Below are 27,518 nucleotides of genomic sequence, written 5' to 3'. Positions count from 1 at the left end.
CGTTCAATTTTCCACTTTTAATAGCTTTTATGTGCTATACTGTTAAATCACTCAAGATTTCTAATGCTCCTTTAGCTACTGTTCTTTTCTTTTTGTCCAGGAAATTTTTCCATGATTTAAAATAAATTTCCATGACTTTCAATGAAAATTTCAGTTTTCCAAGACTTTTCCAGGTCTGAAATTCTGTTATTTTTTTCCCATGATTTTCCAGGATTTCCATGACCCGTACGAACCCTGTATTCAAGAAATTTATCATAAAAGAATTACTTAATAATTAATGATTAATTTACTTATACGGATGAATGTGAATAGTATACAAGTTTAATAGAATGTGTTTCTAAATAATTGAATCTTTCAAAATATTCTAATTTTTCCAATGAGCTACTCAATTGTATCTAATATAAAATCATGAATTAAGATGTCCAGAAGGGTGCATCAAACTCCCCATGTTTCAAAAAATTTTCTAGAAATTGTTTGTACCTATGTTATTTTTGTTCCAAATGCCAAAAAAAAGTATGTACATAAAGTTTCATGAGCTTTGAATAATACCTATGTGGTCCACCTGTCCCCCGAAAATGTAAAATTTATTTAAAAAAAAAAAAAAAAACAGTATTAATGAGGAAAAATAAACAAATAACTATTCTAACAAAAATATGAACATTAGAGTGATTTAGGATGCAACAAAAGAACAGATGTACATGCACCAATTGCTTTCTATCTTTATTTTAATTCTTGCGAGCACTCAACTTTAGATTCAATTAAATTTATTTATTTTATTAATTTTTTCCACTTTTGCCGATCTTCTTCAACAACTTGCACAACATGCTTGTAGTGTGTTGATGTATCGAATATTATTATTAACGAATATCAAACAATCAGAAGGTTAAATAAATAAAAATATTAAGCCGCAGAATTAAAAAACATAAATATATACATTTATTTACAATCAATCACCAAAATATCAAGCGCCTTTTTTTACTCCAAACTTATTTCGCTATCTTTGTTAAATTCCTATTTATGGAATTCTATATTGAAAGTTAAAGTTATTATTTTTCTTCTTGCAACGCAACGCCTGCAAGGCTCTATCTTTTAGCACGATGGAAGGTTTTCCTGTCCGTTAGAGGTAGTCCCCCTCCAGCGACAGCGACAAAATTACTTGTAGCAGGGCTTAAAACTTATTCTTCTTCCAGATCTAGTAGTTATTACTGGAGGATCCGAAGCAGTGCTGTCCTTGTTTGGTTGCTTTTTTTCGGATTCAACATTTTTGGGAGATAATGGTATGACTGGAGAAATGCGAGAGGTTGGAGTAATATCACTTTGACTGATGTAAGCTGGTTTTAGCCTATCAATATTTACGTAAACTGTTCTATTCTTGATGCGAAGTTGAAAAACTTGATCTTTTCGATCAAGAACTTCATATGGTCCTTCATAAGGTGGATCAAGACTTTTCTTTATCCTGTCGGTTCGTAAGATAACATGAGTACAGGCTTTCAAGTCTTTGCTTACGAACATCGATTTGTTTTGACACTTAGGTGACGCAGGGCGCATGTTCTGCATGTCATCCTTCAATCGTCCAATAAATGTTGCAGGATCAGGAGGAGAGCTTGTCGGAGAAAGAAAATGTCAGGAGGAAAAACTAATTAAAGTTCTTGGTAGACCTCACAAATGTGTCTTGGTAGAGTCAAATTAGAAAGCATATTTAAGTAAATCATTAACATTTATTAGTACTAAAATACAACATGTTAATAAGAAAAAAGGCTTCTTAAAAATATATTATTCTTGTAGAATCCTATCCAGCAATAATAAAAATATTGCAGCGAACATGAACAATAAATAGAATAGTTATACCACACTTGCTCCTAAAAAAGTTCATCTTGATAATGGAAAAACAGTCCAGCGATCTGGAATCATCTTCCGCCAGTTGATTCCAAACGAAGTCTTGAAACATCCACGTAAGGCCGGCCGGCCCAATTCATTTGCCATGTAGATTAAGTGGAACGCTATTCCATCATCAACAGGACGATAGATTCAAGGGCTGGTAACCCACTACAACAACTTATGCCGGAGGAGACATCCTGGTAGTTGAAACAGGGGAAAGCGAGATCGATGGACGGATGTCCACCGCTTAAATACTGCTTCGATGACGTTCACACAATTTACATATTCTTTGTTGCAAGTTCGATGAAATTCACTAAGAAAACTCAAAAAAATTATTTTTGGCAACACTTAATTTCGTTGAAACCGTTACATTGACGGACAAGATTTTTTTCACTGCGATTTTTAACTGAACCGTCAATCAAGCACCGTGCGGTTTGTTTACATTTTTCTTACTACGCATGCAGGAAAGAACGAAAGTTTTGGGACTGTATTTAATTAGTGCGGCGTCAAGATATGGAGAGTCCCCTCACATAAAAATAGGTAAGTATTATTAATATCATTTCCCCAGTACCGGAAAGTCAAGAAAACAAATAAAAAATATCAAATATTTTGACAGAAATTCTCCCGGAATTCGTATAGGAACTCCATACAGCATTTTAGATGCTGTAACACGTAATTCTTCCTTCCAAGCTGCATGGAAACCAATGAGAATAGTGGGTAAAATCATTGTCCAACGAGGAGTGGCATCAGCTCGAATAGCATTTTTTAAATCTCTGTGGAAGCGTTCCACTAATCCATTTGATTCGGGGTGGTATGGTGTAGTACGATGCCGTACAGTACCTAGTAAATCATTTAATGCTGTGAAAAGAGAAGATTCAAATTGAGCTCCTTGATCCGTTGTAATTTGAAGCGGAGTGCCAAATCGTGCAATCCAGCCAGCATACAAAGTTTCTGCTACTGTAGCAGCAGAGGTGTCACTTAAAGGATAAGCTTCGAGCCATTTCGAGTATCTGTCCACACAGGTAAGGCAATACTGGAATCCATTGGATGGCGGAAGGGGATAAATCGATATGAATGTGCTCAAATCTTGCATCAGGCGGCTTAAAACATCCTAACTCACTTCGTGTATGTCGAGTGACTTTAGATTTTTGGCACTGAATGTATGATCAAGCCCAGGTAGTAACATCTTTTTTCATGGAAGGCTATACGAATCGCTCTTGTATCAATCTCAAACTTGCTCAAACACCAGGATGTGAAAGGTTGTGTAACGCATTAAATATAGGTCGGCGAAAATGTTCAGGTACTACAGGACGAATGCGGCCTGTTGAGACATCGCATTGCATGTCATATGAAGAGTCAGCTACAGGGAGTGGTTTTAGCACTAACGATGTAGTTTAATTTCCCGAAATAATGTCCTGAAGACCAGTATCTTTCTTTTGTGCAAGAGCCATTTTCTTATAATCGATTGATGCTGACGAGTCGATATGTGAAATTTCAACACGTGAAAGTGCATCGGCTACTGAATTTTCGAGAACGTTAATATGGCGAATATCTGTCGTGAACTGTCCAATGAAGTCCAAATGACGCAATTGTCTGGGAGTACATTTGTCAGACTTCTGTTGAAATGCAAAGGTTAAGGGTTTGTGATCAGTAAACAGAATGAATGTACGACCTTCGACCATGTGTCGGAAGTATTTTATGGCTAAATAGGCAGCTAACAGTTCTCGATCATAAACACTATATTTTTGCTGTGCTGGCGATAGTTTCTTTGAATAGAAAGCAAGGGGTTGCCAAGAACCAGATACGTCGCAGCTCTTTTATTGCACTTGGTTGAGGAAAATCTTTTATGGCGGATACTTTGTCTGGTAGTGGCCAGGGCCGGATTTGGAAGTGTGGAGGCCCCGGGGCAACGAAGGAGTGCAGGCCCCTAATCAGGATTCGAAAAGATCATCATATTTCCGAAAATATCCAATACTTTGATATATATATCCTAATATTTTGATATATATGTGTATATCCGATATTTTCGATCAGCACTTTAATAGTAAATACATCCTGAAGTTACTACTATTTATTTTTTTATATTATTATTATAATTTATAGACTTAAAATTACTGTTTCGTATTTATATCTAAACATACATTTCATTTTCATGTACTTTTAAGGTTATTTTCATATGATATTTAGAAATACATTCTTTGTAGAAATACAAAAAAAAAAAGTCTGGGAGAAAAAATGTAAAATTGGCTGACACGTTAAATTTAGGATATTTTGTAAAAATTTTATTGTGGGGGCCCCTTTGCTGTGGAGGCCCCGGGGCAGTAGCCCCGCCTGCCCTCCCCTATATCCAGCCCTGGTAGTGGCGTAATTCCATGAGCGCTAATATTATGACCTAAAAATGATACAGTAGATTCACCTAAAACACTTTTTGAAGCATTGAGTCGTATGCCATAGTTTGAAAATCTTTGAAATACTTCTCGAAGATGTTGAAGATGTTCTTCTTCATCCCTAGAAACAACTAAGACGTCATCGAAGTATGGAACACAAAAGTTCAGTCCCGTAAGTATATTATGAACAAAATGTTGAAAGGTAGCTGCACTATTGATTAAACCGAACGGCATATATAAATATTCAAACAGACAGAATGGAGTAGTGACTGCTGTTTTTGGTATGTCCTGTTCGCGAACTGGAATTTGGTGGTAAGCTTTAGTCAAGTCCAAGGTGGAGAAAATTGTATTTCCTTCTAAAACTTGGAACCAGTCTTGGATATGGGGAACCTGATATCTGTCGGGAACAGTGACCGAGTTTAATCTCCTATAGTCCCCACAAGGACGCCAATCACCATTTTGCTTTTTAACCATATGAAGTGGACTTGCCCAACTGCTCTTAGAGGGTCAACAAATCCCTTCAGACACCAGGTATTCAAATTCAGCTTTAGCAGCTTTCAACTTGTCAGGTGGCAATCTTCTAGGTTGTGAGAAGACTGGACGACCTTTTGTTTCTATACAGTGCTCAACATCATGCTTCGCTGTCAGCAGTTTCAATGCAGTTTCTGTTAGTTCAGGAAATTCACTCAGCAGGCGATGAAATGTGGACTTTCCATTTACGCATTTTAATGTAGGAGCAGCATTAGCAGATATTGGCATTTTGACTGTAGGTTTGTAAGTGGGTCAAGCAAGCGTTCATGTTTGATATCCACTAAAAATCCAAAGTTCTTCAAAAAATCAGCTCCGATAATTGGTTTAGTCACGGCAGTAATTATAAAGGGCCAGTGAAACACTCTTCGTAAACCAAGGTCTAATTTTAGCAATTGTTGGCCATAAGTCTGAATGGCAGTTTCATTTGCAGCAAAAAGTTGTAACTTGTTGGGAGAATGATGTACTCTCAGTAAATCCAGGAGGAACCACAGAAACATCAGCACCTGTGTCAATCAGGAACTGCATACCGGAAGAACTATCCGAAATATACAGTCTATGTATAGTTGAATGAGTGCCGTCACCCGAGGGACCGAGCGACGACCCCGTTAGTTTTCTGAGAAATAAGTACAGGGCATTATGCATTTATTTGCTTAATCATGGAAACGATAATGGTACCAACACAGGCCATTAAAGTGTTTTCTATTACGACTTTGGGAACGTCTTCTTTTCGGATTAAAATGAGGGCTTTTATCACGAGAGCAAGAGTTCATTTCTAATCGGTTAAGACGGGAAGAAATGTCATGCAACATGTCTTTAACTGACTGCTGACCAGATGAAACAGTTGTAATCTTTGTACAGTTATTATCAGTTGCAATAATTCCATCAGCCATCATAGCAAGTTTGTCCAAATCATCACTGAAAATAGCTAAAATTTGCTGTGCGTTTACTGGAAGTCTTTGTAAAAATAAAGTTTTTAGCAATTCTTCACTTACATGACTAGGGGATTTACTTCGCATTTCTAGTAACAATCGCGACGGCTTTTTATCATCCAACTGCATACCGGAGATTAAACTTTTAAAACGTTCCGTTTCACTTTCTGCATATTGTTGGCAGAATCTAGTTTTCAATACAGTATATGGAGAACTGCTTGGTGACTGCAAAATTATGTCACCAACCACCGCCAATTCTTCTGGTTGTAGCGCTGACACAACATGGTGAAATTTTGTAGATTCTGCGGTTTTGTATATTCGCGAGCTTAAATTGTGAGTAATTGTATAAACCAAAGTTCTGGATTAGCTCGCCAAAATGCAGGCAATTTTATTGTTACGGCAGAAACAGTTCCATTGTTTGTATTTCCTGCGGCAGATGCATTTTCAGTATTATCATTCATTGCGAATTATAACGTGAACAAAAGTTCAAAAAATAGAGCAAAGTTCAGAGTGAAAAATATAGTGCAAAATACTGAATGAAAGTTATTAGAGGAAATAATCAGTCATTTCAAATAAAATTGTGATAATGAATAATAATGCATACCGATATTGAATACTGGCACATTTGAAATTTCAGGCAAATGGTTTTGAGAAAGCAATTTTGTTCTATCCGGGTCACCAATTTGTTGATGTATCGAATATTATTATTATCGAATTTCAAACAATTAATCAGAAGGTTAAATAAATAAAAATATTAAGCCGCAGAATTAAAAAACATAAATATATACATTTATTTACAATCAATCACCAAAATATCAAGCGCCTTTTTTTACTCCAAACTTATTTCGCTATCTTTGTTAAATTCCTATTTATGGAATTCTAAATTGAAAGTTAGTTATTATTTTTCTTCTTGCAACGCAACGCCTGCAAGGCTTCGCTCTATCTTTTAGCACGATGGAAGGTTTTCCTGTCCGTTTCATAGTGCTCTTTACATTTTGAGTACTTAATGAAGTCGCTACTTAGATTGAACCCACGCTCTGCATTCATAAAATTTAGTGTTTGTAACTTTGCAACTGATGTGGTGTAGGTGGCAGGCAGCAGTAATATGGCCGGTGTCGGATGAAGTTGTATCAAATGTCATGTTTACAACTGTTTGTGTACATTTCCAAAAAATGAGATGTTCATATATTAAATTGGCGATGATTGAACCACATTTGATCAACAGTTCCTTGAGGATATGCTGGCACACCAAGAATTTTTTGCTGGTGGACATCTCCAATGACGGTGGTCAGACGTTCTTCCGTTTTATATTTATTGGACAATGTCATTGATGGTTTTGAATCCCAATGCAAAGTTGCTTGTTTAGGAAAGCACCACTGCTTCTCACATGTTACTGAAATTTCCATCGTAACTTCCCTTCTTGATCTATCTGTAGTTGCCGCTATAGCAGATGTCTCACCGTCTAGTTCTGTAACTAATGCCTTTGTATATGCTGCCTGTTGTGCTGGGTTCTTATTTAAAGGTGTTGCAAGTAAAATAAGATAAGGTTTCTTCACTACATCATGTGGGATGAATAAACTTCTTCCTGTTCTGTTATTGCAATGATGGCTTATAGAACTTGTTGAGGGTCCTTCAAAACCAGCGTCTTCTATGCCATTTGTTATGTTTTGTCCATCAGAATCAGATGAAGTGAGAATGTCATTTAATGTTAAATCCAAACTGGTTTTATTATTTATCTTTGCTATTCTTTTTCTGCTAGTTTAACCCAGTTTCTCATCTTTTAACTTATCTCCAAGAGTTTTATCATATGATCCAAATTTGCAATATGATCACTTTTCATTGACTGAAGAAAGAAAATATCTTTTTTGTTCTTCAATTAGTTCTACATTCCCAGGCCACAACTGAAATGTTAAGGCTATGTTATCTTCCATTTGTTTTACTTTTTGCATAGTAGTGGGTGCAGATTTTCGATTAAGGGGTATAGCCCTTGACTTAGCATAGTCATCAAGAAATTTTATAATTTTTTGACAGGCTTATAGCTCACTAATCATAGAAATACTTGCTTTTCATAAAAGTTTTATACCTGTGATAAGACTAATCTAAAAGACTCCCTCTTTGTTCTGCTTTCATGAATTCTTCGATATAGTACATCATGCATCTTAAAACTTGCAAATTAGTAGGAAGCTTGGAGCCATTTATTTTTGAATCGTTGCTGGTTATCTTGCTGCCAAGACCAAAAATATGCAACGACAATCTGGTGTCCATAGTGCAATCAGATAAAAAAACCTAACTTAAATTAAGGCATGAGTTTCCAAATCAAAACCAAAAGCAGAAATAAGCAAAATAGAATACTTAAAAATAGAGACTAGTGTTTTCAAATTTGAATGGAAAAAATTAAACAAAATATAAGTTAATGGCTCAAAATTAAAAGTAAAAAATCGACTTTAAGTGAAAACTACAAGTTGACGAAAACAGATAATGCACTGTTTTGTAAACAGAGTTAAAGTTGTAGTCACTATTAAATGTGGCAAAAAAATTATAGCAAAAATTAATTTGGCTGTATAATTGGCGGAGTGGCAGATTAAAAAGCACAAAAGCCGTATTATTTATTAAAATTAAATGATTTTATGATCCATTTTGCATTTTACACTTACCTAATTACTTCTTGAATATTAAGATAAGATTAATTAAAATATGAAGAAATTAACTAGGAAAAATACTGATTTTAATCGTTTTTTGTGGAAAATCCGAAATTTCAAAGTAGGCCACCTAAAATGATTAGGAAAACAAAAATATTTGATATGGAGAAATTTTAAGGGTAATGGAACATTTTCAGACTAGGTACAAAGCAATTTGTTTCTGGAAAGGGGTTTGATGCACCCTAATGTCCAGGGATGGAGAGGTTAAAGAAAATTAGAAAACATGAAAGACAATTAAATTGATTATTACAGAAAGGGCATAAGTCACATTTTTTTCAAAATTGAGTTAGTTGTGGTATTCTCATGCTTGTTTGTAGAGACATCGACTAGTGTAGCAGGAAAGACAATTCTTGCACAACAAAGTACTTTATTTAGGGGTCACATTTTTTGTTAAGTGCAAAATGGGCATAAGTCCCAGACTTGTGCCCTTTCTGCACTAAACGTGAAAGAAGAAATAGTAAGATGCAATAGTAAGATCCTAGAAGAACTAGATTTTTTGGCATAATGAAGTAAAAGCAAATAACTCCTCTGATCTAGCATAATTTTGGTAATGGTAGCTTCGTCGGTTAGGGGGGATACGAAATCACGAAATCTGAATGAAATTGGCCAATATCTCAAGGGTTTTATTAAGATCACTCTAGGAACTGTGAAAAAACTGTATGCTTTCAGTGAGATGTACGCTGGTCAAAATAAGAACAACACTGCAGGAGATTTTTCTAGAAATAACACTGAAGAAATTCAACAAGATTGCTGATGACTTTCCTCTGAGAGGACATTTGTTTGTTCTTTGCGACCAGGATCTTGGGAGAGTAAAGCAAATGTTTAACAGATATGACAGATTATAACCATGGGAAATCCAAGCTCTCATAAATGAAATTCTGAAATTACATCAAGATTCACCGTCAAATCTGTTGAAAACAATGAAATCTGTAACTGCTTAAAACAGGTGCCCTTCATTTCTTAAGAGGACTTTTCCCCCAAATGGAGATTTTGGAAAAAGATTCTACTGGGCAACAAATGTATTCAATTACCAACATTTATGATGCTTAAATATTTGATAGAACATCAAAGGAACGGTTTCAGGCTAGCTATTTTACATAGTTTTCAAGAGAATATTGCAAAGTAACACTTGTCGGCTGAACTACCTTTGCCAATATTGAGTATAAAGGGAAAATTTTCATATTGTTGAAAGAAATAACAAATATCAAGATGATTATTCAGTGCAATTTTGAACATAGTCATACTAATATGTACATTGAACTTGGTACACAAAACTAGACAAGAAAAGGATAGAAAAAAAAGATTTCCATGAAGGATGTATTTGATGAATATAAATATAGTTTTATACACATGTAAAACTTTTGCTTTTTATTTTTTTTATTTTTTTACACCAGACTTTACTATTTCACTAAAACAAGATGAGAGAAAGAGGAAAATGCACGATATATTTTCTTAAGAAATGAAACTATGAATATGGACCTTACTACAGTGAAACCTCCGAATAGCGGACAGTTAAGGGACTAGAAGTTTTGTCCGTTATTGGGAGGTGTCCGCTATTAGGAGGAACTACTTAATTTACCTTTTTCAAAATGGGATGTTGTTCCCTTTGTAGAACATAATCGAAAAAATTGCGAAAGGTTTACTACATTTTACGTCAAGTGTAATTAATCTGTTTTTTCTTAATAAAGGTATTCTGACAGCACACACTTGTCTTAAAAAGCATTTAATTAATTAAAGAAATCAGTTAAAACAGTTTGACATCTCTTTTTTGCATTACCAACGGCGGCGATTCGGCGGAGCAACTCCCCTCCCCCCACACACTTTTTATGGTTAATTTATTTATTTTATCTCGAGTATCACTATTGCATGATTGACAGTTGGCAATATGACCTTAAATATGGGCAGATCTTTTTCATGTCTAAAAATTAAACAACCCAACGAAACCACGCCGCCATAAAGCCGACTACTACCGGCGCCGGTCTGCTCAATTGCATCTCCCGAGAGCCCCACTTAGAAAAAAGCGCAGAGTTTCTTTTTTTTTATCTTAACTTTTGAATACTTATCGTGTACAAAATTCATTAAAATCTTAAGAAAAATGTACGTTAATTGTTAGGCTGACATCAGTTTTCACTTATCTGCTTCAATACTCTCAAAACTAGCCGTTACAAAATTATGAATTTTTTTTTCTTTTTCATTTTTTGCTGCCCACAAAAAGTACCATGCCTTTTAGTTTTTTTTTTTCTGCCCCCAACTTTTAAGCTCAATCGCTGCCTCTGCCCATTGCCACTCTTTTAATTCCAAGAAACAGTGATAAGGAAATGACGGGGGTGGAATATCAGTTGTGGAGGATGAAAAGCTTTGTAAGGCAAGCAGTTACTAAGATATTATGTGAAAAGAAAAAAAACCGGAAGCGCTACGATCGCAAGAAAATTTTTTGTGAAATAGCTGTCCGTTATTCGGAGTGTGCGTTATTCAGAGTGAATTACATGGAATGGCCTATATTGAGGGACTGGGACTTGCAAAAATGTCCGTTAATTAGAGGTGTCCGTTAAGGGAGGTTTCACTGTAATTATTTTTGTCACTTTGTAATATTATTTTTTATTATCATAAATCAGTTCGAAACAAATCTGTTTCACTTGATTTACATTTTCATCACTGTAAACTAGTCTTTCAGGATATTTATTGCAGAAAGGGCATAAGTCCCCAAGTAAAAAAAAATAATAACAATTAATTTCAGTGATGAAATGAAACGTAATTTAAGGTGAGGTAATGATCCTACTTGTGGCTAGATAAGTCATAATAATTTTCGTAGAATTTAGTTCATTTCTGAATGAAATAATCACTTTTTATCGATTCCTGAAAAGTTGCATTAGTTGAACTTATGCCTCTTCTGAAATGATTGATTCAATTTATAGAACATATAATAAGGAACTGCAAATACTACCCAAATTCAAAATAATAGAATATCAGAATTTTTTCAACAAAACTTGTCAATAAATCATGTAAAGTGAATGCAGGCAATTTAAAAGAGTGAAGCATGTCATTCATGAATGGGCGCGAAACTATCAACAACTTTGCAGATATTATGTAACAATTTAAAGGTCATCAGTACATTAAATGTTAATTTTTTTATATGGACCAAAAAATTAAAATAACCTATTTATTCCACGTTAATTTGAAAAGCAGCAAAAATATTTGCACTTGTTAATTGATAAATTGTGACTAGTATAAAGCTTGGGCGCTCAGAAAATCTTACATTACTCTTTTGTTTAAAATGGGTAGTCAACGTGATAGTTGTGAAACAACAAAGTTGCGTATAGTATTGTTTAAAGTTGGAGAAAAATAATTCGTTTTAAATCAAATGAATGTTTTATTGTCTACTGTTTCAAAGATTTTAAGGGAATATCAAAGAACTGGCCAACTAAAGAACAACTGAAGCAAACGGGATAGAAAGCTAGGGACTAATGCAAGAGATGAATGCAAAATAAAATGATTAATCCAAAATAATCACATAAAAATGCTTGAGGTCAATAAATCTGGGAAAGAATCTGTAGTTATTGTATATAAGTTTACTGCATTTGAACAACAGCATAAATTGCAGTTTCAGTTGCCTCAGAGTAAAACCGAAGATGAACATGAGGGTCATTCTCACAAAAAGGTGACTTTTACAGTCCCTTAGTAATAAATAATAAAAACTTCACTATATTCCTTAATATTTTTTTCATGTGTTTTAGTTAAGTTTTGAACTAATTAATTTTATGCATGACAATTAAATAAATTTAATATTTAAGCTTTATTTTTTAATAAATGTTGCTTTAAAATCCCCTCCGTGGACGTCCCTAAGTCTGTGAGGCAAAGCAATTTGTAATTAGTCTCAAACTCTTTAAATTGGTTTTAAATATCTTTGATTGTATCAACCAGCTAAGAGTTCTAAGATGTTTTTAAAATAAAATTTAAAAAAAAATAAATTGTATTTGTAAAGAAAATGACTCATAAACTTTGTCCCTAAGATTGAAGTCTCCCTCCGTGGACACTTAAAATAACTTAATAAATACATAATAGAGGGCAGCAAAAGTCAAGTCCATATAAGGTAAATGGTAGGATACTTAGCCATTTTGTTTTCTAGTGATCAACTTTAGTTCTCTTGTACACGTGTTGGATTGTTGTGCCTAAATCTGGTTTGGCAAAGTTCGTAGTGTATTCTCCCTGGTCATCATACAAAAGGTAAAATAAAACTGTTTTGTATTTGAAACATCATTTTTAGATAGCAAAAGTGGTATATTTGATAAAAAGAAGCATTCCATTTTTTTAACTTTAAAATCAAAACTCTGAAAAATTCTAAAGCTTACTTTTGTCTCCTCCTTGAACTTCCCCTCCGTGGACGTGGCATGTCCACGGAGGAGATGACGTGGTCCACGGAAGAGACAAAGCCTTAGAAAAAATCATAATAAATTTTAGTTTGCTAAACAAAATATAGAGCAATTTTGTTTAGTATTTTTTATAGAAAAGAAATTAAATTCGACTCTTAAAGAAGTTCATTTTGTCAGTTTTTCTGTTAATTGATTTCTGTAATGTTATATATATATATATATATATATATATATATATATATATATTCTTTTAATAGTAGAAAAAATGGCAAAACCAAAAAGTAAAAAGAAGTCAGACGTTCAAATCCAAAAGAGGAGGGAACAAAAGAAACTTAGCATGAGACGTGCTAGACAGAAATTTAAAAAAAAAATCCTCTTATGTTTGAAGAAAGTAAGAAAAAAGAGAGAGCACGTTACTACCAAAGAAAGGCTAGTGGAAAAATTAAATGTGTTCAAGAAATGAATGAACGTGAAAAAAGAAAAATAAGAAAACTTTGGAAAGAAAAAGCAAGGAAATATCGTAAACAAAGAAAGTTGGAAGGATCTGAAGAATTAATTATAGATACACCTCCAAGCACCTCTTCTCAATTGGATAATAGTAACAGTGCCAAGGAAAACAAGAATTCTGGAATTTTGAGAGGAAAAAAACAATAAGAAAAAACCGTTATAAACTAAAGAAGAAAATAGAGAAATTAGAAGAGAAAAACAAAAAATTAAATACTAGACTTGAAAAATATAAAAAAAGATTCAGCAGATCTCAGAAAAGTGAAGAAAAGAAAAATGAATCACCACGAGAAAAAGTTCGAAGAGAATTGAATAGTAAAGATAGAAAAAGCAAATCCAATGTGTTTAGAAAGTTATTGTTTGCTGAAGCTATTGGCAGACAAATACAAACTAACTTTAATAGCCAAAAATCTCACAAAGTGAAAAAGACAATGCTACAAGTTTTGTCTGGTAAAATTATGAAAAAGTATCGACTACTCAATAAGGTAAAAAAAATAACCTCAATCAAAATGCTTAGCAATTATGGTAATAAAATTTACAAAACTGTGTCAAAAAGAGATTTCACAGAAGAAACACAGCTAAATGTTCAGAAATTTCTAAAATCTGACAAAGCAAGTCGCTTGTGCCCAGGGAAAAAAGAAACACAAGAAGAAAAGAAAAAAAACAAAAGCGTTATTTAAATGATACTATGTATAATTTGTATAAAATGTTTATAAAAGAATGCCCACAACATCGAACTCTTAGTTATCAAACTTTTTGTCGTTATTGATCTTTTTGGATCTTATTTCCGAAAGTTTCCGATCGGGAGACATGTTTATGCAAAGTTCACGAAAACATAAAGGTTTTAATAGTAAAACTACATAGTCTTGTTATTATAAATGAAAAAAATATATCTCAAGTTCTTAAAGCAACATGTTGTGATCCTCAGAGAGAACTTTGCCTAAATCTTAAATGTGATGCCTGCAAATTAAAAGAAATTAAAATAAATGACTTTCAAGATGAACCTGTGCTACTTCCGAAATGGATTAACAAAAAAGTTACTATGAAGATTAAAGGTGAAACAAAAATTTGCCATAGAACCATGAAAGTGGATATTGAGAGTACAAAAAAAGAATTAGTGAAATTATATTTTCAGATATAAAAACAAATTTGAAAAGGAATGAAATCCTAATGCATATTGATTTTTCCGAAAATTACATATATAAGTTTCACAGAGAAATTCAATCAGCCCACTTTCGTGGTTCAAAGCCACAGGTAACTATACATACTTGTGTTGTAAAAGAAAGTCCTATTTCATATGGAACAATCAGTGCATGTAATAGGCATGATGCATCAGCTGTTACTGCTCATTTGCTTTCACTCAAAGATAATTTAAAGTCTCTTATTCCTGATTTAAAAAAAATTCATTTTCTCAGTGATGGTCCCAGTGCTCAGTACAAAAACAAAACAATGTTTCAGTTAATAGGTGGATATTTATCCTCTCAGTTTATTGTGGATGAAATTCACTGGCACTATAGTGAAAGCTCTCAAGGAAAAAGTGCTCCAGATGGAGTTGGAGCAGCAATAAAAAGAACAGCTGACAATTTAGTTGCCCAGAAAACATATCTCAGACTGTTAAATTTTAGTTTCGGTACTTCAAAAAAACTGTAAGAATGTAATAATAAAAAATGTTGAAGAAAGTTTTATAAGTGATGTAGATAAACAAATTCCAAAGCATATTTTACCGTTTTCAGGAACAATGAAAATTCATGAACTTGTATTTAAAAAAGACCAAATAAATATGGAAGCAAGATACCTCACCTGTTTAAGTTGTGGTGATCAATGTAAACATTACCATTTGGGATTGATTCATCGAGAAAGGATAAGAAGCAAATCAAAAATCAATGATTATGTTGTTGTACAGAGGGGATGCACAACCTATAACCTGCGGGCCAGAAGCGGCCTGCGAAGCTTGTTAAATCAGCCTTTGGCAAGTTCTTCAAAAAAAGAAAATGATTTTTTTTTTAAATTAAAAAAAATATCTTTTGATTTATTAGGTTTTTTTTTTACTCATCAATGAAACTAAGGACATACTTTCGATATTTTCTTTTCCAACTAAATTAAGTTGCACTTTATTGATTTTGTTGCAAATGCTAGAATGTGGATTTTTTTCCGGAACTGATGTGATATACCCCACCCTTAGCGACTTTTTCCTGTTGGCGCCAAGAAAGCATCGCCAAGAAAACGATGTATGACGACATATGTCATACATCGTTCTTAGCGATGCTTTTTTAGCGCCAACAGGAAAAAATCAGATAAAAAAACATGATCAAAGCACTTCAGAACACAATATATATAAAAACAACATAAAAGCACAACAAAAAACATCACGAATATATGCTTCAAAAATGTACAGGGCCGGGGTTTTTTGTAAACATATTAAAATACAATGAAATAAATTATTGTATTAATTACAAGTCGAAATTAATGCATTAATTTTTTTTTCATCATTTCTCCGGGATACGAGCCCTCGGTCTCATAGTACTTTCGTAATGAGACCTCGGCTCGCCGGCCCTGCCTCGGTCTCATTACGAAAGTACTATGAGACCTCTGGCTCGCCAGAACCTCGCTCCGCTCGGTCCGTTATCCCTCCGACTGTTAATATACATTACAGTCGGAGTATGGTCACAGTTATGTATATTTTCATGGAGACACCCAAGGGTGGCTCCTTCCGTTCAGTGTACAATAATGACACAGTTTTAAGTGTGAAATATGCACCATTATTGTGCAGATTTATTAATAAAATTCAGCATTTTTAAGAGTACAACCGAAAGAACTTTCAACTGTTAACATAAAATTCAGTACCTAAAGGAGGCACGTTAATAGAATGTCTAAATAATTCGTGGCATCGATAAGAATTAACTTTTAGAACAAAATAACCGTACTATTTCTGTAAAATTAATTTACATACAGTAAAAATATAGTTAAAAACTACAAGAACCCCTCAAGGATTTGTAAAAACAAAGAATTTTGGAAGTGAGAGGGTTTTTTTTGAATTCTAAAATAAAGAACTTACCTTTTTATATGGTATAAATATTCACACTCAGTCTAAAACAATACATCATATGACAATGGCACGTTACAGATACACACCATGTTGGAGTTAACTTTTCATTAACCTTCAAGTTTGAAGAAACTGGCATTTTCTAATGTTTTTACTTCAAAACACAACTACTGAATTTAAACTAACACAAAATAAGCATTCCTGTAAGGTATATTGCACGAAACACCACGTATCTCTCCTGCGTGAAACCCAAACAACCCAAGTAAACAAGTTTGAACAGATCTGTAAGATTGCCTTCGGGTTGCTAAACACAGGTTAGTTTGGCCAGGGATGCCATGCATAAAAAATTATTGCCTCATTGGCGAGAAAAATATTTTAATTTTGTGCAAAAAAATCGAATGTCGCCAAATGGGGGGGTATATCACATCTGTACCTTTTTTTCAATAAAATAGGATATTCATAAAGAGCGAGGTCAGGAGTCTTTATTTCAAAAGCCTCCACATTTTAATTTGTTAATGTTAAGTAAGAGTCACATAATAGTTCATATAGCTTTAAAACGCATGTTTACTTTCATAACAACCTTTATTGACACTTTTTTACATAAAAAATATCCTCCGTTGACTATTGTATCCCCTCCGTGGACGAGGTGGGATTTAAAATATTTGAAATCTTTTTAAAAATAAAATAGAAAACTTAACCACTACTACAGGGACATAATTTATAAACAAAAACACTTATGCAATTATTTTTTTTTTACTTAGTTTCATCAAAAGCATTTTTTTTTGGTCTATTTGTACCTTTTCTGTGAGAATGACCCATAAAACAGATGTGCTTAACCCTCCTGGAGCAGAGAGAAGCTTCACCTGGGGAAACAAAACTGGGAAAGTAATTTATTCAGTGAAGAAATTTTATTTAAAATATCTGTTGACAAAACAAGTGTTCAGGTTTGCCGTTTCATAAGGGAAGTGCTTGAGAAATTTTGTGCGAGAGGTTCTGTCAAACTTGAGATATTCATAATAGTATGAAGTTGCGTGAGAGCTAATGAAGTTGCATGAGAAAACATGATTTTTAAGACAAATAGGATGCTAATGATCACGTAAATAAAAAAAAGGCATTCAATCAAAGCATTAACAACTAATACCCCACACTGCGACCACAGACTTCACAATGAAAGTATACAGGTGTTGACTAAAAAATATTAGAAAGACCACAGTCCAAGTTCGACTATCAAAGCACAGAAAATGCTTAATTCTAGAAACAAGTTTTCTAGTTAGATGGGTGGTTAAAAAACTAATTATATCTCTACTTTTTTACAGCTGTGTGCAATGTCCAGCCATATCTATTAATGCTTACAAACTTGAAATTTGGTACGTAAATAGTTTGAACTCTTGGATGGTGCACCTTGAAGCATTTTTTAAAAACATTTGGTCTAAAAAAATTTAAAAAATCCGTGCTTCAAAATTCAATTCAGTTTTTGAATCAGCTATCTTGCGCAGTACACAGGCAAAGAAGGCCTGAAAAAGGAATTCTACCTTTGAAGCAAAATATAAAACTAACAGCATAAAAAATGGAATAGACTCTCAAATGGTAGTGATCTCTGATATTGATAAAACAGACTGGTATTCAAATTGAGTCCTGAACTGTTTGAAGACTTAAAGCAAAAAGAATTTGAAACATCCAATTATGACTGAACTTAGAGCTAAGTTAAGCTTAAATGAGCAAAAAGTCATATTTAACGAAACACTTTCAAAAGAACAAAAAGGCTTAAATTGCATTACCTGGACACATAAGAGCAACATTAATTAACATTTCCAACAGAATTGAACAAAAGTAAATCTTTAGCAGTCCAAATATTATTCTGCAAGACTAATATCGTCTGCAACAAAATCATACAGAACTTTTTAAAAATGCCTAAGACACTGCCAAGAATGGCATAAAAATTGAATCAACTGCAAAACCAATGTACAGTATCAAACGTCTTGAAAACATAAAGCAGTTTCTATTCAAATAGAATGCTTATTTGGAATCTTAATGTGAAAATTGTTACTAATTTATTGGTTTAGAATTTAATTCTATGTTAAAGTATAATTCTGAAACTGATGCTGATAATGATGATGGTGAAGATTTTAATGATTGTGATAGTTTAATTTACTTGTCGATTTTTGTTAGAGTACAGATTTTTTGAAATATTTTTGTTAATGTACCACTTATCGAAGCTATTTTTGTTAAAGTGCCAATTTTATTACATCATTATTTTTTGCTAAGTATTGATTTTCCTCTGTAATTTTTATGAAGATACCAAAAAAGAGAATATTAGCCTGTTTACAGGAAGTAGAAAAACAATTTTAAAAATAGCTAGCAAATTTGAAAAGCACTTGAATGGTGTTAATGTCAAGCTAAACGATGGTATACTTACAGGTGATGAAAAATAATATCCCCGAAGGGCTGTCGCCATACATGTCAAAATGTATAGAGTCTTCTGAGTAGTTACATTACATGCTTTGATGATTGAACGTGGTTTAGTCCTACTGAATTCAGACTTAATGCAGAGTATCTGGAAATTATAAATCAAGTTCATTAATAAAACAAAAGCAAGTGAATAAATAGTTAGAAACACAGCTGTGAAACACTCTCTCTACCTCTCTCAAGGGAAAAAAAATTGATGCATCTGAACTAGCTTAACAAAGCTTAGATTAAAGTTAGTACTAGACACACTGACAACGGAATGTATTAGTATAATATTTCTTGAAAATTTCAATGCATATGCAGGGCTGCCATTGGGATTTTTCTCAAAATCCAAGATAGTGCTCATAAAATTCCAAAGACCTAGGCAAAAAAAAAAAAAAAAAAAAAAAAAAAACAATGATCAATCATTTCTTTAGAACTTTACTTTAAAAAGGTGCAAAAAAAAAAAAAGTCTGTTGCAAAAAAAGTCTTTACACGGGTATACAGATAGAACAACACAGATAGGCTAGAAAGATGTATGCCATGAAGAGAAAAATTATTCAGGCCTAAGAGGGTGGAGTGCTGTTTCTTCTCAAATCCAATCTTTTAAAATAGTAAGTGGATGAAATAAGCCTTCATTATAGATTACTTAGCTAAAAAACTATATTTAGTGAAAATATTATGTTTTATCCTAAAACAATACAATGAACGTACATTTTTCATCAATTAAGCCAAAAACCTGAAAATTTCACACAAAACAATAACCACCGCTATTCCTCACTCTGTATCAGCGAACGATTGAACTCGCATCATGGCTCAAGACATGACCTTGAAAACACACCATATTCTCCATTCGGGTTTGGCGATAAACTCCATCACAGCATTTCAGGCTCGGCTTATGACCTCGACTTTGGTGGTTTAAGCCAAGATTTTCCTCCCATTATCTTTTGTAAACAAACAAAATGGACAATTGTTGTTTGGATTATTTTGAGCTTGCTGAGTTGCAATTATTAGAAGCTATTGAAAAACATTTGCCCTGTATTCTTGATGTGAGAACTAATGATTTATTAGATGATTTAATCGTCATTCTGCATGCAGCACAAATTTAATCGAAAAGTACTGTCCGAAATATTATTGAAATGCTCAGCAGAATGGTGCAAAAAAATCATTTTGTTTTCATTTTCGAGTCAATATACCGCAAAAAAGTTTTGATTACTTGCGAAAACTTAAAAATAAAATTAAAAATTTGAAACCCAATGTCTTCCAAACTTCCAATTGCGTAACAAGCCTGAAAGCTTTAAACATGTCGAATTTCACTGAATCTTTGAGTTTGTCAAAATTTTGCCTCAATGAATGACAAAAATGTTGCAAAAGAATGCTGCATCAGAAAAATAATTTTATGGGGTTTAATAAGAGGTCACTTCCAAGAAGGTATCTTACTATCATGGAAAACTTTCGTTCATCACAAACAAGCCTTTATCATTTTATTTGCATAAATTTTGAAAGTAACAAAAGCTTACTTTTTTTAAAAATGCAGCATTGCTTTAAAGGTTAAAATGCCGGATAATCAAATTGTAAACAACCAATAGTTTCTTAACAAGTTCTTTCTAGAATTATAATTGTATTGACGTCACTGCCATGCCTTAATAATTGCTAAAATTTTGTTTTAAATTTATGAAAACTGGGGAAGAAACGGCACTTTTCATTATTTTTATGATTTTGGAGAAATGAAAATGGTCCGAAAGCAGAAAAATCAATCAATCTTCTTAAATAGTTGCCTGTTGCAAAATTTTTACCCTTTTTTATTCAGATCAATTAATGAAACGGCAATGTATCTTGTCCAATTGGGACAGAATTGCATATATCTCCACAGACAGAAATTTACATAACGGAGCTGAATGTTCCACAACATTTTACTGTGTAACACAATAATATGTAAGTTAACTTAAAATTTTCTTTCTTTCAAAGAATTTTAACAAAATGGATATGGGATAATGGAAAAATTACCATAACTAGCTTCATACATAATGTATCACATTAATGTGGAAAAATGTTCACAATGGATGAAATAACATTTTCTCTCACACTTGAGAATGTAATAAAGGCAATTAAAATGTTTGTGAAAAAATTAAGGTGTGAATGAGGACTAAGAATTTTTAAATGATAAAAAAAATATCTAGAATATAAAACAGAGAATATATATGTATGTGTGTAAGTATGTATGTTTATATCGTTGCTTAAAAGATGAATGGGCATATCTCACTTTTAAGCATTTTGCAGAAAAACGATTTAAAGATTTCTAGTTTACTGTATCGCTTGAGAACCGCCACCAGTGTGAGGCTCTGTAACTTTACTATTTATTGGTCATCATAACTAATTTTTCGATTTTTTTGAGATACGCAAATTCGTCTTTTTAGCGACAATATGTTCCCTATACAGTTTACATTGGATCTCCACCACACGTGATAGGAGGTACTTGAACACCTGAAAAGGAACGTAGAGGGTTTTCAAAGGCCAAAGAAGTCACAAACTGTTCGAATTTTAAAGTAAAACCTCAACATCTTGTCATGGCATGTGCGACAAAGTTTACTGTATGATGATTTTTTTTTGTTTTTAATCGGAAGTGCTTGAGAAATTCATCTGGGACTTAAATTAGCACTACTCCTGATATTCACCCACATACAGTACAGAAATACGAGTTTTATCATTTTATTTTGAAACAGAGTATGTGTGGCTTAAATAGGTGGTCAATAATAGGTTTATCTAATTTAATGATTCTTTTGCTGTTATCAATTGGTTTATCTAATTTAATGATTCTTTTGTTGTTATCAGTCACTTGTTAGCAAAATCATACATTGGGATACAAAATGTTATCATTAACCAGACTACTGTACATGTCCTTTATGCAATGTGGAATAATAACGTGGGTTTCACCAATTTTTATTTTTAACAAAAATCTGTTCCTGAATATAGATCTGGATTTACGAGTCTACATTATTGCTAGTAATGAATTAAATAGAATTATGAATAGATTACTAGAAAAAGAAAATAAAAATAATTAAACTGACAAAAAGAATACTCACTAATTGGATAACAGATACAGCACAAATAATGTAGAATATACTGGAAAAAGCAATATAGTAATTCAAATTTGGATCACGGCAGCTTCCTCCACTGTATTGAACCTGTAACATTATGACAAATAAATAAATCTATATAAAAGGAAATGGAAGGACGAAGAAGAAAAAAAAAATAAATCAATGCAAGCACTTTTCAGAGAGAAAGAAAAATGCAACCAAGCTTTTGTAGCTACATTCAAATATTAAGAAATATGATACTGTTTTTATTTTCCTTTTAAGGAAAGTTCGGTACATCAGTTTATATCTTATACAGTCGAGCCTGCTTAGTAGAATATGGGTTGAAATATCCCGCCGTTACATTTTCAAAGTACCAAGCCATAGGTAGTAATTAGTTGTTTTGATCCTGGATAATGGAATTTTCTGCTTATTAGAATATATATATATATACATACATATATATATATATATATACATACATATATATATATATATATATATATATATATATATATATATATATATATATATATATATTGTTACAAATTCTGTAAATAGTAATTATTTTTGTGATTAATTTGTTGTAATCCAACTAAATTTGCCATTTATTCCATTAATTATCTTTTATCTAAAATTGTCTTAGTGACGTAACCTGTAAATAGTTTTTTGTAATGAATATACAACCCCCTTACATTTGAATGAAGTATATGGTTCCTCCATTTCTGCACGCTAAGATTTGTGAATGGAATAAAAAGAAAACATCCAGAAGCATTTCAAATTTTGTCGAAACTTCTCTAGGATTTGTAAATAGCCTCCGCGTGTGATAAAAAGTCAGACTGGTCTGAGCCGTGGCGCTGAGAGCATGTATTTGGCTCTGCATGTATTAGCCTCTCTATATTTTTGCATATTTTGAAGTAAATACCTGTGTGACCATTGAGTTTATGGTGGTACCAATTTTTAGTTTCCTTATTTGCTGATGACTGATTTAGCAGCTGTAACTACATTTCCTGTACATAAATCTCCTGTGTTTTCTCAAGAACTGTGTTCTCATTGAAAGTTTGAAGCTGCATTGGACTCGTAACTATATATATATATATATATATATATATATATATATATATTATACAGTGAAACCAGTGTATAACACTACTGCCTATAACAATAAACCTGTCTATAACATTTTTTTAGGTCCCAACAGTATCGTTGTTGACAGGTTTTATTGCAAATGGCTATTCCATTAAGCGGGCAGGACTGTAATTTTGAGATGAAGAATTATATGAAAAAGATTTCTGAAATAACTAAATTTTTCTACTTTGAAGTTATCAGAGATGCCATTCTCATACAAAATTTTTGAGTCTCAATCTTATTAATTTTTAGTAGTTTTCAAAGCATATCAGTTGTTCTGGCCACCTGAAAAATGCAACGGCAACATCTATTCAACATACGAAAAAACAAGATCCAAAGAAAAAAATCTCACCCAACAGAAAAAATGATTTATATGATACCCTCATTATACATGTAGAACAAAACAAAATCCTACTCACCCTTTCTCCGCAAAGGAAGAAAGAAAATAGTTTAATTAAAGTATACATTACAATTAAAACAAAGTTTAAGTCCCCTTTTGGTAAAAAAAAAAAGACTATAGGTATTTAAAACAAAATAAAAAATCCCCCGTCCCCCAAAGAGAAAAGATTTTTCATTAATAAAAGCACCCCAATTTGAATCAGCCAAAATGCAGCACAGTATGATTCAGTATTGGATTTTTTACTGCAACAAGCAAAGCAGCAAATAGGCCACCTTTTAATGACTACAACTGAGTTGAATTTTAATATAAATATGAGAAAAACTTGAAAAAACGCTGCACATACATCAACAAAAACAAATGCAAAAACACCTCCCTCTCATACCAACACAGGGTTGCTGCAAATTCTGGTTAAAACCAGGTATTTAAGCTTTCCCCTGACACTTTATCTCCTACTGACTGATGTTGCACCCTACCGTGATCATCTGCAATCACTCGTTTTGGAGCTCGGCAAAATTTTTTTCAAAGGGTAATCACGCCAAATGTTTAAAGTTGAATTTGCAAACTTTATTTTATTTCTTGTAGAAAATTGAGCCTCTTACGCTGACTTAACTTTTGATAAAACTTTTCTGTAGAAACTATGGAGAACCCTATAAAATTTAGCATCTCTGAGTTATACAAAAATTCATGACTATGACAAGGATATTTATTTATTGTTAAAAATATTTCTCATTCACAGAGGTTTTGGAATTTTAAAAGTATCAGTTTTTTAGGTTGAGCTTTCATTAAATTTATTTCATTGCATACAGTTTAGTATTATAAGAAACACTACTAATAACAGCCAGAATTCACTTTCATTAAGTAAAAAATAAAAATGTACATAAGATTTTCTTTTTACTTGTGTAGTCCAGAAAAATAGCCAAGGAAATATAAATCGGCTACATGGTTGGGCATTTATGGACTCTTTGAAGGACACTTAAGAGCACAGACTGATTTTGAAGATAGAGAGAGAGAAGCCTGTTATGTGTCCAAACCTCCCATGCCTTAATATGCAACAATAGTAACTAATGTGCCCTTAACAGCAGATTTAACAGTTGGAATAACACTTTTAAGAGAGAATTGCTGAAAAATGTAAATGGTGCTTAAATTTTAGAAATCATTCTTAATTTTCATGGATAATAATGATATTGGTACACAGCTGATATCATTCATAATGCTCAAAAGCCATGATAAACGGGAAAGAGGGGCTAAATTTGCTGAAAAAAAAGTATGACATTTATGGACAGCCCCGAATGCAAAATACAATAATCAGTTGAAATACAGTTCTTACCTCACAAAAACACACACCATCATAACAGTCACCGTGACCAGAGCATCCATTTGTACATGTTACATTAAAGTTAGTCATTTTTGTCCAGAAACTGGGAAGAACAAGCAATGCAGAAACTTCATTAGTTGGCTGAGTACAATTAACCATTCTGACACTTGACCAAATCCAGCTCCTTTCAGGCAAAACTCAACTATGAAAAGTAAATTTGAATTTTTACACTTTTATTCATTCAGAAATTAATGCATACTTATCAAAACATCACACATATATCCAAAAATATAAAAATGGATATACATAGCTCTGTGTTTGTCCACTTGTATGTGTATTATGCAAATCCAGTTTATGTTTGATCTTTGCTAAATTTGATATGGCATTATGTTGATGCCCAAGAAATCACAAAGGGACAAAGGCTAGTCCATTGAAAGGTTTTAAAAAGTTAAATTTAGAGTCTTAAAATAGAATAACAATGCTTTTATAACATGAACAAATTTCACATCAAGCAGTAATGCAATGCCCCAAAGCCAAGGCAAAACTATATGCAATACAACCACAGCCTCGTTATCCCATCCAGAGACTGCCATTTTGTCCTTGTTTGGACTCATCAGCATGGAATAGGTAATAACTGAGCTGGAGGCAGATGTCATCTCATTGAAGCTGGGAGTGCCAACAAACTGGTGGCAAAGTAAATTTATCTCATTAGCAAGAGTCCGCAGACATGGTGAAGGAAACATGGTTGACCAGTTTGTTGCCACTCTGAATTTCTTCCAGCTTTGTTATTACCTATTCCAGACTGATGAGTCCAAACAAGGACAAAACTGCAGTCTCTGGATGGGAATGGACCGACAAAAACTGAGAAAATAACGTAAAAAGTAATTAGCAACACAAAATACATAATGCACAGGGCAAACAATCAAATGCCTACCCATGCCTCATCTTAACATCTACACCTCAAGTCCTGTTAGAAGCAAAATATAAGGTATTAACCAAAGTACAATTTATTTACATTATTATCACCATTAAAAATCGAGAAGTCTCTCAGGACCAGCAGAACTAATAGGCTATATGTTTAAGGAACAAGCAAGATTTGTGAAACTTGCATTGATTGCTTATTTTGTTAAACTGGTACATTGTGTAGTAGCCTGGGCTGGTTATAAAACTTGACTGGAAAAACATATTTCAGGAAACACTGTCAAAGTGTTTTAAAAAGCTATGATATTAGGTATAAAATCTGAATTAATGTTGACAAGTAAAATACCAGCACTTCCTTCTTGAGCACATAATAATCAGTAACTGCCTGTTTAAATCTGTATGCTGTTTCCTTTTTATAAACACTCATAAGATTCTCCTCTTTTGTTACATTGATCCAAACATTACAGGTATCTGTAATTGAAAAGTTCTTTTTCTGAACTAAGCCAAGGTCAATATTAAATAGCATTTGTTTTCATTTTTTACAATGATGAAAAGAAGTTACATTTTTTAGTGTAGCTAAATGTGGTGTATCGAACTAATTGAACTCCGCTATTGTAATCGCAGTGACGTCAGAAGCCACTGACGTCACTGAGGAAAAACATCCTCTCAGGAACAGAAGAGATCGGAACGAACTCCGGAGATGTGCGCATTGGCGACACACTCTGTCTTGTATATAGTATTATGTATATAGTAAATGTAGCAATTAGAATAGTAAAGTCTAGTATTATAATTCCTGAATGATTAATAATCCATTACATGTTCCAGCGAGCATAGGTTCCCTAAAAAGGAACCATAACAGTGGCGACGAGTGTGTGTTACGAATTTCAAAAAGGATAGGGTAATTACCCGAAGACAGCTCAAGGTAGGAAGTTTATATATTTTTGTATTTTGGGTTGAAAAATAATGGAGGCCCTGGTTCAGGAACTCATAAAACAAAATGAAGCCCTTGTACAAGCTCTCAAGCTTAAAGTGGATACCCCAAATGAGTCAAAAGTGACAGGGGTCAATTTTGAAAAATATGATGAAATGTCCGAAAATTTTGATTCTTTTATAGAACGTTTCGAGGCATTCTTAGATATTCAAAATGTCCCGAAAGAAAAAAGGGCGAAAACGCTTATATCAAGTTTGTCAGCAAAATTATACAATTTACTGAAGAATCTTTTGTCACCCGACAACCCTGGGGAAAAAGATTTCGAAACGCTCAAGGACATACTAAGAGATCATCTCAACCCAAAGCCATTAATTATTCCTAGCGGTCAAATATTTTTAAACCGCAAGCAGAACGAGCAGATTAACGAGAGCAGATTAACGAACAGATTAACGCCTAGTTCGCAGAACAGAACTTCGCTCATTAGCAATTCCCTGTATGTATAAACCAGATGACTTAAATATGATGCTTCGAGATGTTTTTGTTAGCGGATTAAGAGATCGAGCAATACTAGATAGATTGTTTGAGGAAAATGACCTTGAATTAAATCAAACCTTACAGATTGCTTTAGAGATGGAAAAATCTCATAAATCCACGGCAGAATTAATTGGAAGGCAATCTGGAATTCATAAATATAATGCTGAAATGAAACAGAGCCAATATCGGAAGAAAAAGTGCTCTGAAGAAAAAAATAATAGAAAATGCTCTCGATGTAATGGAAAAAAATCATTCTACAGATGAATGTAGGTTCAAGACTTACAAATGCAAATTATGCGGCAAAATTGGTCATTTAGGAAAAGCATGTTTTTCTGCCAAAGCAAATAAAGTTAATAAACCTGTTAAGCAAAAACAGGTGGATGTAGAAGCTTTTCCTGAAGATGAAGGTGCTGATTCCGTGCCTATTTA

At 33.1% G+C, this 27,518-nt stretch overlaps 1 protein-coding gene across 1 annotated transcript in view; it reads right to left on the bottom strand.

The window, feature by feature from the left end:
• The window catches only part of LOC129218195 (uncharacterized), a 92,948-nt gene extending 68,047 nt beyond the window's left edge, over positions 1–24,901 (bottom strand). The window contains exons 1-3 of the mRNA XM_054852412.1: positions 24,716–24,901; positions 21,870–21,971; positions 18,758–18,895 (exon numbers count right to left, since the gene is read on the bottom strand). Coding sequence (XP_054708387.1) covers positions 18,758–18,895; positions 21,870–21,971; positions 24,716–24,862 — 387 coding nt within the window. The 5' untranslated portion in view covers positions 24,863–24,901. The remainder of the gene's footprint in view (positions 1–18,757; positions 18,896–21,869; positions 21,972–24,715) is intronic.
• Between the last annotated feature and the right edge of the window lie 2,617 nt (positions 24,902–27,518).

Source organism: Uloborus diversus, chromosome 3 (assembly GCF_026930045.1).
Source record: "Uloborus diversus isolate 005 chromosome 3, Udiv.v.3.1, whole genome shotgun sequence".
NCBI lineage: Eukaryota > Metazoa > Arthropoda > Arachnida > Araneae > Uloboridae > Uloborus > Uloborus diversus.
Note: the sequence above shows the minus strand (reverse complement) of the source record. Positions and strands in the feature narration are given on the sequence as shown.